Source organism: Thyridium curvatum, assembly GCF_004353045.1.
Source record: "Thyridium curvatum strain D216 chromosome Unknown NODE_120_length_81233_cov_73.040108, whole genome shotgun sequence".
In the NCBI taxonomy this organism is placed as follows: Eukaryota; Fungi; Ascomycota; class Sordariomycetes; order Thyridiales; family Thyridiaceae; genus Thyridium; species Thyridium curvatum.
Genome location: NW_022156875.1, coordinates 17,442 through 33,947, shown reverse-complemented (window position 1 = coordinate 33,947; position 16,506 = coordinate 17,442). Strand labels below are relative to the sequence as shown.

At 52.4% G+C, this 16,506-nt stretch overlaps 4 protein-coding genes across 4 annotated transcripts; 1 reads left to right on the top strand and 3 right to left on the bottom strand.

Annotated features, from left to right (window-relative positions):
- Positions 1-22: 22 nt before the first annotated feature.
- E0L32_011820 (uncharacterized protein) lies at positions 23-2,847 on the bottom strand (the record flags this gene model as incomplete). Its single annotated transcript, XM_031134592.1, has 3 exons — positions 23-761; positions 1,515-2,581; positions 2,632-2,847. The coding sequence occupies 3 exons, from the start codon at positions 2,845-2,847 to the stop codon at positions 23-25; spliced, it is 2,022 nt and encodes a 673-aa protein (XP_030999807.1).
- A 2,856-nt stretch (positions 2,848-5,703) lies between these two features.
- Positions 5,704-6,891, bottom strand: E0L32_011819 (uncharacterized protein; the record flags this gene model as incomplete). Its single annotated transcript, XM_031134590.1, has 1 exon — positions 5,704-6,891. The coding sequence occupies one exon, from the start codon at positions 6,889-6,891 to the stop codon at positions 5,704-5,706; it is 1,188 nt and encodes a 395-aa protein (XP_030999806.1).
- Positions 6,892-12,212: 5,321 nt separating this feature from the next.
- Positions 12,213-14,191, top strand: E0L32_011818 (uncharacterized protein; the record flags this gene model as incomplete). The annotated part of the gene is made up of 3 exons (XM_031134589.1): positions 12,213-13,064; positions 13,126-13,741; positions 13,809-14,191. The coding sequence occupies 3 exons, from the start codon at positions 12,213-12,215 to the stop codon at positions 14,189-14,191; spliced, it is 1,851 nt and encodes a 616-aa protein (XP_030999805.1).
- A 128-nt stretch (positions 14,192-14,319) lies between these two features.
- On the bottom strand, positions 14,320-15,657 carry E0L32_011817 (uncharacterized protein; the record flags this gene model as incomplete). The annotated part of the gene is made up of 1 exon (XM_031134588.1): positions 14,320-15,657. One exon carries the CDS (start codon positions 15,655-15,657, stop codon positions 14,320-14,322), a length of 1,338 nt encoding a protein of 445 aa, XP_030999804.1.
- Positions 15,658-16,506: the final 849 nt, after the last annotated feature.

Below are 16,506 nucleotides of genomic sequence, written 5' to 3'. Positions count from 1 at the left end.
CTGATTCTTCAATACTACCTCACTAATACCACTCATCAAGGAACCTTGCAAAACTCCGTGTCAGCGCGCAAGGGATAGCTGTACAATGATCTTCGGCCTCGTAAACATCGAGAGACACATGCTCGAGCCGTGGACAATCCTTCAGCCGATCGTACAAGGCAATCGTGCGCCCTACCACATTACGACTCTCGTGGCCCTGTTTGCGTTTGGCAAAGACCTCCTCGGGCTCTTCCCGCCGCCGCTGCGCTGTAGATTCCTGCCCGCCAACAAATAGCATCAATGACGGTTTTCGCGCGGTTGCGTCTGCCACAGCAGTGACGAATGTCTGCTCCTCGCGGAGGACAAACTCCTCATGCCAGGATATGCTGGGACTACTGGCAAGGAAGCAGTCAAAGAGGTTCGGGCGCGTGAACAATGTATGAAGACAAAATAGGCCCCCGTGAGAGTGTCCAAATAGAGCCTCGCGGCCGGGCCTGAGCCCACGCTTCTCCATCAGCCGCGCCGAGATAAATGGTTTCAACGTTCCTTCGAGAAACTCAATGAACTCGACCGCACCCCCCTCCTTTTGGCCAGTGGTCAAGGATTGGGCCGGCGTGAAGTCCCACGACCTCCGAATTTCAAACAAGAAACCTGTCTCGGGAGGAATCTGGTAGCCGATTGACACGACCACGCCTTCTCTCGTGCCGACTACTCCAAAGGAGAGTCGCCGGTGAAGCTCCTCGAGCGAACTATGGAAGATCGAGTTTCCATCTGTCAAATATCTGGGTTAATGTCAGTGCTGGCTTCCATACATTTCAAGGGACCGAGTAGAGTCCTCACATAATGGGTATCGTCTTCCCTTCCTGGCGAATACTGTCGTACTGCCACTTCCGCGGGTAACCAATATTGATGATGTATTCATACCCAGTCCTGCTGGTGAGATTGAACGTCTCAGCAGAGGGGATGACAATGGGTTGACCAGGAGCCATGATCAAGACGACAAGTCCTCACTTTCTTCAGGGACCGTGACTGAGGGTAGGCTGGAGGGAGCATTGACTTTAGTAGGAGTAATCCATAGGCCGCGAGTGTTCCAGTCTGCCGAGGCATGTGGGATCGCAATCTGATCATGGTCCGGGTTGCATTCCCCTCCCGTTTTTGATCTGGATGATCTTATCTTATCAGATCAATCCGCCATTGCGTCTTGGCACGTGAGAGAAAATGGCGCTTCGGCCTAAAGCGTTGGCCGTTTCCATTTCTGTCTGCCTAATACCTGTTGAACCGAACGATAGTGCTTGGCACTCGGAGTGGGAGCCAATGGGTTGGCTGTGGGAAGGACCGAAGTGTATGGAAGCCAGGCATCAGCGGAGACGGGATTCGAGGGTCAGAAAGTGCCTGTTTATTCCCGGCACAGGATGAGCCTGCGATGCGGAACACGGGCATTCCGATTAGTCAGGTGCGGACCAGCAGCTCTAACCTGTCTTGGATATCACCTGCTTCGTTGCGCAAACATTTTGAGCACCATCAAGCAGACTGACGCGCCTATATACATCGACCCTATGAAGATCTGTACTCGAAGGTACGGCTTCGACGCGGTTGTGCCCCCCCGAAGCTGGACAGCAATCGGCTCCGCAACGGCCATGGGTGCCCCTATAGAGAACCAAAAGAAGCCCAAGGCCCCGTGAAGCTCAGAGAGGCCAACGACTTCAGAGGCGATGGGACCAGCTGCTGCCCACATGGTCCCTGCGGTCAAGCCCACCACGATCGCAAAGAAGCAGATCACTCCCATCGAATGTGCGAAGATCCAAGCAACGAAGCAAAAGACACCAGTGAACAATGTTGCTGCGATGGCCATACTGACTCTGTCCAGAGCATCGCTGATAAAGCCGAAGAGCGGACGGCCAAAAGCTTGGCCAAGGTTTAGAAGTGCGCTCGCGATGCTGGCTTGATGTTGGGAAAGACCGACCGCCACACCATAGCTAGAGAGGCTGAACAGCAGTCCAACGTATCCCATCGAGCTCATGATTCCCCATGCTAGAAGGGATAGGTACGCCGGGTTGCGAAAAATTCCCAGCCGCATTGGGGGCTGTTTGTGGGAGGCATTGTTTCGATGAGGCAGCCTGAGCAGCAAGCCTCCAATGGTGTTCACGACCAGGCATATGATGCCCAAGATACGCATCGCCCAGGGCAGACCAAGTCGCGGAATCATGGTAGCCACTGCTAACGAGTATATGAGGCCACCAATTCCGGATCCGCCTGCCGCTATCCCATTGACAAGACTGCGTCGCTTGTCGAACCAGTGTGATATAACCCCGACGGAACTCACGAAGATGAGACCCATGCCAAGCCCAAAGCATATTCCCTGCGATAGCATCAGCTGCCAGCTTTCGTGGACGAATGAAGTCGCAATGAACGATCCCGCCTCGAGTATCGTTCCCATGGCTACCACCAGTCGAACACCGAGATGGTGAGTCATATATGTTGCCAGAGGCGATACAAGCATGGCAATAGCGATGCTGAGACTGCTAACAAACGCATACTCGAGCGCGGAGGTGCTCTGGAAGGTATTGTCGGACAGATAGAATGAGAGGAATACACCATAGGCCTAGATAACGGTCAGCATTGTGCAAATCAACTCGTTGATCTGTATCATACCGAGTTCACACCCCATGTATGGGCGTTGATGAAGAATGTTGCCGCAACACACACCCAGCCGTAGCCACCCTCTGGGGCATCTTTTGACTGGTTGGGTCGCTCAGAAGGAGGATGCAGAGTTTGGAGATCGGCATAGGATCCCGAGAACGTGTTGGAGGCCACAACTTCCAAATGATGATCGTGCCTGGGCCGCTGAAGTGTTGTGTCTTCCGTCATACTTTGTTGTATCATTCTCGTACATCTTTCTATTTGAAGCACATGGTCTTGCCGTATACGCCGGGGGTGACAAGGTTTAAATAATAAAATCCAGTCCGGTTTATGTATATCATAGCATACAGCCGCTCAATCAGCTTCGGGAATGCTCGGCGCCGAAAATCGAGCAATGTTTGGCGATTCGCTGTCCTTGGATAGGGGTTGAATGGTTCACAATTTCCCGATATCCCCGGCCGGCTTGGTACACTTGTAAATGTCAGCCAACCGGCTTTTAACACGGGGATTCATGTTGGAAGCCAACACAGCATGACTTCACCTATGGCAACATCTTAGGCACCTCACAGCACGAATGCTAGCGGCTCCTTCACTAAGTCATGTTTGGAAAATCCCTCGAAACCATGGCGGCGCAACACTCCACGGGTAATTCCGATTGTGGCCCGACATCGGTGAATGAGGTTCCCACCATGCCGCAGATCGGTCGCTCCTGTGTCAACTGTCACGCGCGGAAGGTGCGATGTGACAAGAGATTACCTTACTCTCAGTGTGTTCGAACGAAATGGCAATGCACCTAACCCAGCCAACTGAGGCGGCATCCTCAAAAGACAGTTTCACTGCAGGATATATCAGGTCAGCTCAGCCGACTTGAAGCGACTCTATCGGGAGTGTTGGATCGAGATTTACGACATTTCCCCTCTACAACGACACCGGAAGGAACATGCAAACAACAGCCTGTCTTCCGAGAAGATGTAACTGCACATAAATCTGCACCTCCCCCGGTACATTTCGAGGTGCTCCTTGAGGACGGGACTAGCGTTTACTACATGAATAACAAGGTCTTGTTGGATCTCTTTCAGGATGTATGTGTACTTCTGTGCCCTTGATATCTTGCAGGTCGGGCTGACCTTGACGCTGCTGTAGGAACAACTCATGAACACCACTCAGCAAGCACATACCAATCACAGTCGAAGCGAAGCAAGTCCATTGTCTTTGTTGAGTATGGGACTAGTTCCAGGTAGCAAAGATTCGGTAGACTTGTTCGCTCTCCACCCCGAGCCGCAACTTGCCCTTCAACTGTGGTAAATATACGTCCGAAATGTAGATCCTGTTTCGCAGATCCTCCATGTTCCAACAGCGCAATCCGACATTGTCACAATGATTACCAATCCCCCTCACGCCCAGCACTCGTTGACAGCGTTAGGATTCGCCATTAATTTGCCGCTGTGAGCAGTCTAGATGATTGCCACATCTCTGAATCATGTTCACGCGACTGACAAACTCTTCTGAACAGGTTCCGAACCGGGATGAACCAGAATCACTGGAAAGATGGAATTGTCAGTACATCAGATGTTTGTGCACTTCAAGCTTTAGGAATCTTCGCCGTGAGTATTTCGCCCTTTTTCGATCGTGTTGTCTTCATTGATTCACCTGCTCAATCTACAGACAAACGTGCGACTCTACAATACATGTCGGAGCCGTATGGGTTCTCATAGAAACCGCTATCCATCAAATCCTCCTCGCTGTGATTATGTGCCTTCTCGTGGAATCTTGTATTGGAGTCTTGCCGGTGCTTGATTCTAGTGCCGAGTATACGTACGGCCTCTCTGCTCAAGAAGCATCAGGCCACAAGTGTGCTAAGTCGGAATACAAAGACAATGAAGACCAGCTTCGGTTCACATGAGCATGCAGTCCTACAAAGATTAACTGCATTGGTGATTGTGGCCATCTCTGTTCCTATTAATCCTTAGGTAATCGGCAAGACCTGACTCTGACCGGTCGCCAGACGTACGGGTAATGTCATCACCGGTTTTGGCTAGGTGATCTTACCATAACGTCGAGCGAAAGGAGCAGATAAGCCTCGGAGACCAGGACGCCCCGGTCCGTCCGGCTAGCCATAGGTACTCACCCCTCGTTCTAGCTATATCACATCCCACAGGGTGACTAGTTGTCGCTCGTCCTCTGCAGTGCAGCCCGTCCAGCTTCTCTCGGAACGATGGGATTCCGATCGCAACTTTGAGCACGAGATCTGAAGTCCAAGTAACGGATCTAGAAAGCGTCCATTAGCCTCTCCATACTGTGAGCAGCCTTTTTTCTTTAAATACCCTGTTGGGAACTTTACCATGATTCTAAGCAAGCGGAGGTCGGTGCGCTCCATGGTACGGAATATTCATAACAGCCAGTGCATGGTCATTTGTGACCACTTCGTATATGCCAGCTGGCCCAGCAGCTCCACATTCTCAGGTAGGTTGGCATGACGTGAGGCCATCGGCGATGACTTGGACTCGTCAAGTCTCCCAGGATCTGACATCAAGACAGCTATGATTGGCTACTTCCATTGCGAGGATTACACGGACCTATACATGGATCAGGGGATCTTAGTACAGAAGAGTGATAGAGCTTACGTTGTTCGTGAATACCTCTGTTTGGCTAAGAATGGATGTCATGTGCACGTATTTCAGGAGGATAAATTTTCCCCAAGAGATAAATAATATTTCTCTATCTTTACTACAGCTGACAATTGCATAAATATGAGAAGCTAATCATAAACATAAAATCGTTCGTAACGGTCGTAAGACAACGAAGTATCACTCATGACAGATAGAAAAGAAAACACCGAATCCAATGATCTTTGAAACCCCTTGTGTTCGTACGCCCCCTTTTGACAAGTGTGGCCGACCAAGCCGTAACGTCGTCACGATTGCCCCGACTCGCCACTTTCCTCGCAATGTCAAGCGAACCTCGTGCCCATTATGTGACCTCCTTCGCCGAGTGAAGTGCCCCATCGCTAGTTCGCCCGACTTGATGCAACCAAGGAAGCAAACATGACTGCCAGGATGGTGTGTTGATTATGTCGTTCCTCGTCTATCTCCGGTGCTCTGGAGGGACGGTTGCACCGTAGAAACCGCCGCCGCCAGCGGCTTCACATGCCAAACATGGGCCTCCACCATATATCCTAGTATGCCGTGTCCAACCCACTCCGTTCTCGTCCACGGAGGATATGATCTCGCCGTGGACATTGATATGCCTTGGAGAGTCATCTTCCGCGTGAGCATGACCACTGTGATGTCCCGGGGGAGGTGGCGGCATCAGTGGGGATCTCGGGGGGTACGAGGCAGGAGCGAAACTGGGATATGAAACATCCGCTTCCGTCTGGTCTAGCTCCCGGGTTGCGGGTATGGCGATGTTGATAGGAATGCTTCTCGTGTAGCTCCGTCTTCTCGGAAGTGACGGTAAGTCTCTCCTGCCTGAGGAAGGAGAAGGGGATGCCATGGGATCCTCGTGGTGCTGATGCGCGAGAGAGGGCGGGATGTTTGTGGGATACCCCGAGGGCTCCGAGGGACAAGGGTCCATTCCCGTTGGATAATGGCCGCTATGGGCGCTAGTATCAACAAAGGTCGGAGGGGTAAAAGGAGGAGGCATCGGGAAGGGCCGATATATGAATTGTCTGGGCATCGACACGTCCCGAGGTGATCGGGGCCTCTTAAAAACGGCCTCGACGCCGCCAGTGTGGGATGTGTTGCTCTCTACTGCATCTGCGTGCGTTCCAGGCCAGCCTTCGCCGTCCATTGTTGACTTTTCGTTCCCGGCTCCATCGGCAAGGCCAGACTCGGGTGCAGGGGGGGAGCCAGGGCGTCTCAGCTCGCCCCCAGCTGTGGTGGGCGTTTGAGTCCTTAAGACGGCCGCAGGGTCATCACTGCTGACTCCACGTGACTCTTCCATGGTTGAATCCGAAGCCGCCATCCAAGTAATAACCTGCCGTTGCTTACGGTCCCCCAGAACAACCCTGTTCCCTGGCGCAAACCCACTAGGACGCGCTAAGGGGGTTTGATCGTAATCCTTCCGGGAAAATCTGTCTCTGCAGGCCAAAGACCGAAGGCGGCTGGCCACGATGCGCCTCGCTGCAACGAGCGCGATGAGGATGAGGAGGCCAGATGTGAGCAGAGAGAAGCTGGAGGCATGGGGAGTGAGGCCTGGGAAGCGGCGAGATGGTGTCGAGTTCACCGTCACACTGTTGTTTGGCAGCTGCGATCGCGCTCTCGTGAATGGCATTTCGAGCACTTATGTAGCCACTTGCCAGCAGACTGTGGCTCTCGCAAACGAGAAGCCCGTCAGCACTGTCGTGATTGGGGGCCGTCGCCGCAATGCCTGGGGTTGGGTAGTGACACCGGTGTTGGCCCGTAAACAAATCGCCTCCCACCACGCCCAGAGCCACACACCTCACTAACTCTCACCCGAGGCACAGAGCAAATCCTGCGCAGATCGTTGGCGAAAGAAGCAGCTGGATAGATACACATAAAGTTAATGTCTGGTCTGTATTCATTCGGTACCCCGGGCTGCGCCCAGAGACTGGGAGCGAGCTGGAGAGTGATCACGAAGTAGTCATCAGTGGGTGCGTGGTGTTGGTACAATAGGTAGCTGAAGACAATAATAGAGTGTTCCGGGGGGATGGACACAAGAGAGAGAGAGAGAGAGAGACAGGAGAAAGAATGCTTGCCCAAATCCGAAACTGTCGGTGATTTTGCAGCAAATTAAAAGATAATGCGTGAGAGGGAAAGGGCAGAGTGTAAGCAGACTCAGGGAGGAAGGGCTGTACCTTTTGTGTTGGAAAAACGGGACAGTTGGTTGGCTTTGATTGTATGGTCGTCTGCGTCGAGTCGAACACCAGCAAACCTGATGTATTAAGGCTACCCAATTCGACAAGAAGTAATTGCCATGGAACGAAAGCGACCTCTTTTATATGTCCAGTGACCCGAGTCGTGCAGGATGATGAGGGTGTGGTGAGTTTGCAGCACAGCACAGCGGATTCGGGGGGTGAGAATTGAAAAAGGGGTGGGTTGAGGCGAAGGGTGTGGCGGCAATCTGCACACATAGGCGCGACGCCGCTTGGACTGTTCGGCCTGTCTCGTGAAAACAGGCATGGTCCCCGGGTAACTAACAACTAGCATGGAGAAAACATGGCAAAATCTTCAGGACATGACAAAGCGAGACCTCTCAGTCAGCTCGCCTTGTCACGACAGGGCTGGCGCTAGCCACGGCCACTACCCGCTGGCACTAGACCACCCGTCAGCACCACTGAAGTGGCCCGGAGAAACACGCTGATGAGCAAACGCCCAGGCCATGGATCGAAGGAGTGAGAGACAGAACCATCATGGCTGTCAGGGACTGGCTGAGAAGGGTGCCCTCCTAAAAACAAACCGAGCACAAGATGGCAAAGATCCGTCCGATGAGAACCATCTGCCCGGTGAGAAACCCATGCAATGGGCTGGGGTTGGAGCCCTTGAAAGCCAGGGCGCCTCGTCAGTGCTACATGGCGTAGAAATGAAGTCAAAGGCCACCCGCAGAGCTGGATCCTCGAAGAGGCCAAAACGAGTCATGGAACCTCGGCTCCACGCCCTGTTTGGCCACTGGGCTGGTAGGATGGTTCCGAAAGACGTCTTTTTACGGGTTGACGCTCCATGCGCAAGGGCCACAGGCGAAAGCTGCGCCGACTCGACGGAAGTTTTCTGGAAGCATGATACGCTGCGACACGGTCGATCTGGATCTGGAGTGGGAGAGTGGGAGAGTGGGAGAGTCTGGAAGAGAGAGGAAAGACAAGACCCAGTGACGTGCTGGGTCAGGGTCCGAAAGAGGCACCAACCCACATGCAGCAAGGTTACGCAGAAGGAATCTCTGGTCCTGCCCGGCGCAGACCCAGCGCATGCGGCTCAGTCGCTTGTTTTGGGATATTCAAGTCGCTTGCTTGTCACCTTGTCACCTGCTTGTCCCTTGCAGTCAGCAGGCCGTGGCAGGAACTCGACCGTAAGTACCCAAGCAGCCAAAAGAAAACAGGCGTTTTCCGCCTGACAAAGGGCGGCATCTTCGCTCTGATTGGCATTTTCGGGATTCATCACTAAACCAAAAGATCTACTTAGTGCCCAAACGGCGCTGCATGGGAGCGGATCGTGGCTGGCATAACAGCAGGTTTAGCTGCTCTTGGCAGCTGGCTCAGCTGAATTCCGCCCGTCTGGATTAAGGACTACAGCAAGGTATGGACCTGTAGAAGCGAAAAGCCGATCCCTGCCCCAGCCAGTCTCATTCTCGATGCTCGTGTTTACGGAAGGAAATGAGCGGCAAGATGTGCTTCGCAGTGGATCAAGGCGCACCGGGGGTCTGCAATGCTGGAGACACCTCGCGATTGGCACGCGCAAGGGTACTGGAAGCAACAAGATGCGCGTCATGCACCCATCTGCAGGTTAATGTTGGCCTAAGCTGCAGGCAGCTGAGTCGACTGTGCCTGTCTCGATGGATCGTCCGCTAGATCAACCTGGCATTGGTCGGCATTGGGCGGGGGGATCTTCATGTCGGAGCAAGTCATTTTGTGCGAGAGCCTTTGGCTGTCACCAAGGCCCCAAGTGCACACCAAATCAGGTGCTCTCGACACTTGTGTTTCTGAAGTATCACGAGGGAAGCGACCCGAAGCCGGGCCCAGCCCAGCCCATCAGGATGCAGCGAACGACCAGGCACCGTACGTATCGGTACCGTCAATTGCGACCAGATCCGAGCCCTGGTGTCTGTGCCCCTGGTTTGCCCGAACCGGGAAGACGACGCGAGACGCTTCTCAGTGTCGAGACGACTCTTGAGCTTTGATGTTATCTGCCAGCACAGTGGCAAGCTCATCCTGTCATTGTAGGTCAGGACTTGAGGCGCTTTTCCTCCTGGGAGCATAGCTACCGGAGGATGCAAGTCTGATCGATTCTGATGCTTATCTGCATTGGGTCGCTGTCAGTTTATTAAAGGACCCAATTGATCTCTTCCAAGACTGAAACCCCGGCTCGCTAGCTGACATGCACAGCACCGTCACCACCCGAAAGGAGCCCGGTAAAACACCCACATGATCACAAACTCCACTGCCCCCATCACACTCATACCTAATGAACTTCAAAAAAGCGAAAGACGACTTTGCCGTGTGTCATTTGAGCATCATCTGCTCGACAAAATCTGCTCGACTAGGCCAAGCCGACTGCTCCGAGGCAAAGAAAATTCTGACATTCATAGCGAAAGGGAAAGGTCTTGGCTCGGTTCTACTTCATTACGAGGCCTTTTGCCACCAATCTGGCCTCCTATGGATACGAAACAGCAGCTGAGTCCAATCCCTAATAGCGGTGCTATTCGCTGGGCCACGGGGCCACTGGGGCGACCCAGGCCTTTTCAGCTTCGTAAAACCTGATACTGAGTCAGCTAGACGCCTTTTCTTCGGCACAACCACGAGTTGCAGAAAAGAGTCACCAAAGTACATTGCTTCTCTTTCTTTCCTGTTTTTCTCCTGTTCGGGGGTTGGCCCAAGTGTGCATCTCGCTCCGAGACTTGAGCACCCCAGAGCATCCGATGTACCTATCACGACTGTTGAGCTGCAAGCGCCTAATGCCAATGAGTCCAGGCACACACAGACACGCAGACTCTCGGTCACAGTACATCGACGCATCAGTCCCGCAGTTTCCGGTCCGCTGTTGCGTTGGCCCCCATGTTGGTTGTGACCTGCGCAAGCAACCGAGATCCCACCAAGCAAGCTGAACCAATTGATCCGGATCTCCTTCACCTGGCTAGAGCTGCAACCCCTGTGACAGCTGCCCAGAGATCGCCCGCATCCTTGTGAGCCGAATGGCCGTTCAGCCCTATGGGATCTTGCATACCAGGATTGGTCAACCGCCACCGACCTATTGCATCGCGTACATAGGCTGCAACAAAAACATACACAGCCACACACTTTGACTAGCGGTAAAGATCTCCACACATCAATTGACCATCCATGTTCTGATGTTGAGCGACCACCATCAACTGCAAAGTACAGTAGATAGGTCTTGCACACGTCCAGCTTATGCTAAGCAGCCAACAATTTTACTCTTTGAGGGCACAGGCTGATATACGGCGAGTCTTCGCGGAGCCTATACCCGGGCAGCTCTCGGATGGCATATTACTCGTCCGTCAGACAGCTGAGTCCTCGAACGTCCTCTCCATATACTCAAGCCGTGCCTGAAAACAGATCAGCTACCCATAAGCGATGACACCCCCGACATGGCTTTTGGCCTCCACAGCCTACTCTCACATAAGTGGACAGTATACGCGTGCCTCCAGTCCGTCATCATGACTAAATTCAGTGCTAGTCTTGATCAGATATCAATAACACGTAGCCGAAGCACCATCTCCATCGCCGGTCATATGCCAGTCTGCTGACTGGCCCGACATGCAGGATGTGCCACGGCGACCCACAACCTGGTGACGCCAGAGCCTACGCCAACAACATCAAGGGTCGGTCTCAGGATCTCTTGATTGGGTTGCAAGGGTCGGTAGCTCACAGCTCTTTCTCCCCTTGTCTATGTCCCTCCTGCAGTTGATCACAAGGTTCAGAACGCCATGGCGTGACTACAGCAGCTATAACAACTCCATGGGGGCGACTGTGTGGCCAGAGAAGCCGCCCTGGGCATCCTGTACGGGCTGACGACCTCAAAAGTGTGTTAGCAGCTCCGATCTTCTGGATTGGGGGCTGTTGTTACTTCCTTGGTCTTGGCTCTGCGACATCTTCGTATCCTGACCAGCGGCATCTCGGACAGGGTATCTAATCCTTTGTGCGTCGGGACTATGCTGATCCCATCCCCATAGCAATTCCCATCAGGCTATCCGCAGAAAGGTATATAGGTGTAAGTAGCTCATGTCCGATTTGTCGACACCATTGGGGCTCGCTACGAGGCGGACGTTATACCCTCACAACTTCGAAGAACATCCCATACAGTTATCTCCTTAGAGACAAATTGTCCCTGTGTTTCATGCAATGTGCACCTCAAGTTTGGCTTGGTGTGTTGCAATCGTCAGTGCAATTTGGGTGGAAACATCGCATATCGCATGACTGGGCGTTGTCTCCGAGAACGTACCAAGTCACATTATGGATGTAGCTACTCTACGATTTGCAGTAGTGTGTTTCGAAAAGCAGCCTTCGTCGAGAGGATTTGAAATTACAAGTCATAGGCCTGTATTCAGACTCCAATTCAGTCTTCATCATAGAATCCGGTTAAGAGACACCCATCCAAGTCAGAAGAGTGACTAAATCTTTCTTTTCTATCTCCATTATTCACTATCTCTACCAGTCGTCTTGAAAATTGAAGAATAGCATCAATCTCGGGAAACTTTTGTTTCCCAATATTGTTAAAGTCGAGCATTTCAATACCTCACTGGACAAGAGCAGACTGCCTTCGCCTAATTGGGCAAAGGATGGGGTGGTAGTTACGTAATCCCCAAGTGCGCGAAGTTGAAACCTGCCGTGGACTAGTCGCGTCTCTGGCATCATGTCTGTGAAGAGAAAGCCACCCTTGTGACGGCCCAGAAGATGAGAATCCATCATGCCGCCGCAAGGCAACAAAGTCGACAAGCCGGTGAAGCAGAGGCGGATTACCCAGGCCTGCGACTTCTGCCATCGCCGGTCCATTCGCTGTCGCCCTGCTTCCGAGGACAGCAATAGCTGTCAGAACTGCCAGGACTTCGCACAACCCTGCACTTATGACCGCAAAACTCGCCGGAGAGGCGCACCTCGAAGGCGGGCCCCAGCTTCTACGGGCGGCGGCGGCGGAGAGACGCAGGATGATGATGGCCCCGGTGGTCCAGCACTACTGCCACAAGCGGGTCGCGGAGAGGGCTCCGTCGATCAGGGCGTGTCAGCACGCTACGGGAAGCCATCACAGTCGGAGGCGGCCATGTCCACGCCCTGGAAAGCCCCCTACGTTTCCAGCCAAGCAATAATCATGGACCTGGTTGAACTATACTTTGAGATTGTGTATCCGATCTTTCCACTCTTCCACTCGCCATCGTACATCCGCCGCATCTCCCGAGGCGAATACGTCCACAACAAAAGCCTCTTCGCAGTCACCATGGCCGTTTGCGCTCTGGTCAGTAGCCGTGTCCGTGACGGATCTGTCACCAATCCACGGTGGAACTTGACGTCATTTAGCGAGACGGATCCTGCCATATTCTATGCCGAGACCAAACGACAACTTGCGGACGAGTCGCCTTCTGACTTGAACCTATTGCGTGCACATGCCATTCTTGCTATCGCATCGATCCAAAATGGCAACATACGAGATATGCACCGGCACCTGGGGACATATCACACTTTGGTCGCAATGGATGGGCTCCATGACGAGGCAAACTGGCCTCCCGGCATCGGCATCATCGAACGAGAAGAGAGGAGGAGACTGGTGAGCTCCTCTAATTTGCAAGCAAGCGCATTTCCTTATTTTGGTATCTAACAAATGGCAGCACTGGTCTATATACACCCTGGATATTTATTCTTCAGTCGTCTGGGGAGGCGTTATACGGTCGAGGGAGCAGCAATCGAATGTTTTGTATCCAACCGAAACTGACGATGAGTATATTGACGACAGCGGGATCTCGCTGCTACGCTCCCAGCCTGATGATTCCAGCACATTAGGCAATGACGGAACGACAAGTCCAGGGGATTGTTGGCTCAGCGGATGGAACTTTATCACTGATCTTTACAGAGTCATGGAGCACGCATTGGTACGGTTTCAAGGCAACCGCTACCACAGTCGTTCGTTCTTGAGGGACATATTCGGGGAGCAGTCGACTGCAACCCAGGCATCAGTCCGCGACAAGGTTCTTGAAATGTACTTGAGGCTGCCGCGTCATTTCAAAGAAACACCACCAATGACGTATGATGCAAAAAAAGACCGCTTTGGCTTTCAGGCTGCCAATATCACGGGGAGCGTGCAACTACTACGCATGGTCCTGTTCGCGGCAGGCGGTACGAGCATCGAGGAGCGCTGTACAATCGCTCACGAAGTGGTCAACGCATTCATCTCGATACCGGTATCCTATCTACTAGCTATTAGTCGTCCTCAGCTTCACCATCTCGGTAATTACACTACTCTTTTTCTTTTTCTTTTTGTGGTGCTTGCTTAGTCTGCTAATGACTCGTTCAGGTGGGATTGGGACAATACTAGGCTCGGTGTTTGAAGAGCCTTTGACGGAGACGGATTACAACAGCCTACGTTCAATTATGCACTCAATGGCGCAACTTCTGGAGAGCCTCGAGACAAGTCAACGCGGCGATAAGTTGAACAGTGCTAGTTCAAAACTTAGGTCGCAGATTGCCCGCATCGATGCTTACATGGCCACTCAACGAGAGACGACTACTCACACTGTTTCAGATGCCAACCAGCTGGGACTAGACCGGCTTGTGCCGCAAAGCAACAGTACCATTGAGTTTCCAGAGGTCAATGGAGGTTTAACAGGAACAGAGTGGACACTTCAGTTCCCTCCTGATTTACTAGGCGATTGGACATGGAATTTTGACTTTGGATAAAGGGGGAAAACAGCAGACCAAGTATATCAACAGATAAATAATATGGTTATGGAAGAGATGGGTTTGTGCACAACTTTTATGTAGGCCCAGATTCTTTATGTGCCACAGATATATCTCGGTCTGGCCACTTATACTTTGTGGTGAAAGACCTTCCCATTCACATAGTTAACCAGTTCTCTCACGGGGGGAAGATGATCCTGCCCGGCGCCAAATCCCATCCCCTTGCTCATCACCCGTCGGTAGTTCTTTCCTGGGCTCACCTTGCCGAGGATGTATTCTGCTCTGGTCTCGACTCTATCCGGGACATTGATGCTTCTACCCACAATTGCATCCATGCCTTGCCATGCGAACGTGATGGCCTCCTTGGCATCGGCAGGAATGCCGGCCTCGTCCAGCATAACAATGCGAGTATCTGGGAAGGCCATCTGCATGTAGCCGGTGATGTTGGGGTTCTTTGCACCGCCACCGCACATGAAAATCTCAGCAAGAGGGCCGTATTGCTTGGGCATGTATCGGTGATAATGGTCGACGATAGACTGTGCCGTGATGCGTGTTATCGAAGCGACAATGTCGTTGGGCTCCAGTCCCTTTTTCAGGCCACGCTCGATCATCTCATGAGCCAATGTGTCTCGGAAGACTTCCCGGCCAGTGGTCTTGGGCGGGTCAAGCGCAAAGTAGGGATGGGTGGTGAGAAAGTGGTCAACCATGTCCTGGTCGATCTTTCCAGCTCGTCCCATCTCCCCATCCTTGTCGTACTCTCGCTCGCCATTGGTAAAGTACCGGACAGCAGCATCGATAAAGACGTTTCCAGGGCCCGTATCGAAATCAAAGAACTCTTGGTTCAAAGTGCCATTGACATCGGGAGGGATGAAACAAACGTTGGCAATACCCCCAATGTTTTGGCAAGCGCGGAGCTTGGTGGGATGGTGCAGAACGAGAGAGTCGAAGAATGCGATCAGGGGCGCGCCTTGACGTCCTGCAGCTTGGTCGGATACTCGAAAGTCTGTCACGCACGTGATGCCCGTTCTCGAAGCGATGAAACAGCCCTCGGCCATGGTGAGAGCCGATTTTGTCTGGTACTCCTTCGGCATCGAGAGCAGCCATATCGTTTGGCCATGCGACCCAATGGCATCTATCGAGGACAGGGGGATGCTGTGCTTTGCCGCGAAGGTCTTGGCTGCATCGGCAAAAGTCTCGCCTAGGAGTACGTTGACTTCTGATAATTCTTCCGGCGTGGTTGAATTGTGAAGAATCATGTTCATAACGCGCTTCTTGATCTTCGGTTCCAACGGCACCTCGTCGTATTTCAACAGCTCAAAGTGCAGAGGTGCTCTGGGAGAAGCTTGCCTAAAGCGACAGAGAGCACAGTCGATGCCATCCATCGAAGTGCCAGAGTTCAGGCCGAGGACTGTGATGTCCAAGGAAGTGTCCATTGCACTTGATGGGGGATTGTCTATTGAGCCCATGGTGTGTCTCGGCCTGGAGAACCTGAACTCGCGGGGTAGATGTAATGCAGAAGGTGCCGCCTTTTCATGCAACCTGAAATGTTTTATTAGACAAGAACTGCTAGAATTTATGCAGCTGTGGGATCCAGAGAAAGTTTGAGCGAAAAGAAAAGGCTCTTCCGCTAAAAGCATTCTTGATCATTCTTATCTTCTTCCTGTCAAATTACCATGCAACCATTCACGGGTTGTCGAGGCGTGATGCGGTTAAATGGCTATTCTACTTCGGTTAAAAGCTTCATTGGCAAAAGCCACCTCTGAATATGAAGCTTGGGTGAGGAATATCCGTGTGGGCATTTAAACATTTAAGCATTTAAGCTTATTTCCGCTCCAGTCATTGGGTCAGACATGGAGAGCGCCTCCCCACACTTCTCCAACCTGGGGAACGTTTGAGTAAACAATTACCGACATGCAATGGGAAAGGGATTCTCCAGCTTCAGTCACCAGATTCAGGCGTACGCCGTTGGTTTATAAAAGCCTGCTAATCTCGCCATCAGCTCTTGAGAAGGCCATGATCGTACCCGCACAGCTTCACCCAGCTCGACAGTCAACTTCACTTCCTTCTTGAGTCGTAACCTTTCCGTGGTGTTCAATCTACCCTTTCCATTCTTTTCAAGACTCTAGGCGCAATGTCTGCGTTGGGGATCTGGCGGCATGTGCCCGGGAAGATTCTCTTCTTTCTCATCAACGTCGTCTCGGCGACTGCCTTGATTTTCGAAGGTGACCCATTGCTCGATGTTCTAGCCACGTACCAAGCGTGATTCCTCCTTTACTAACAAGTAATTGGGCTTCGGAAGGTTTCAATCAGGGGAT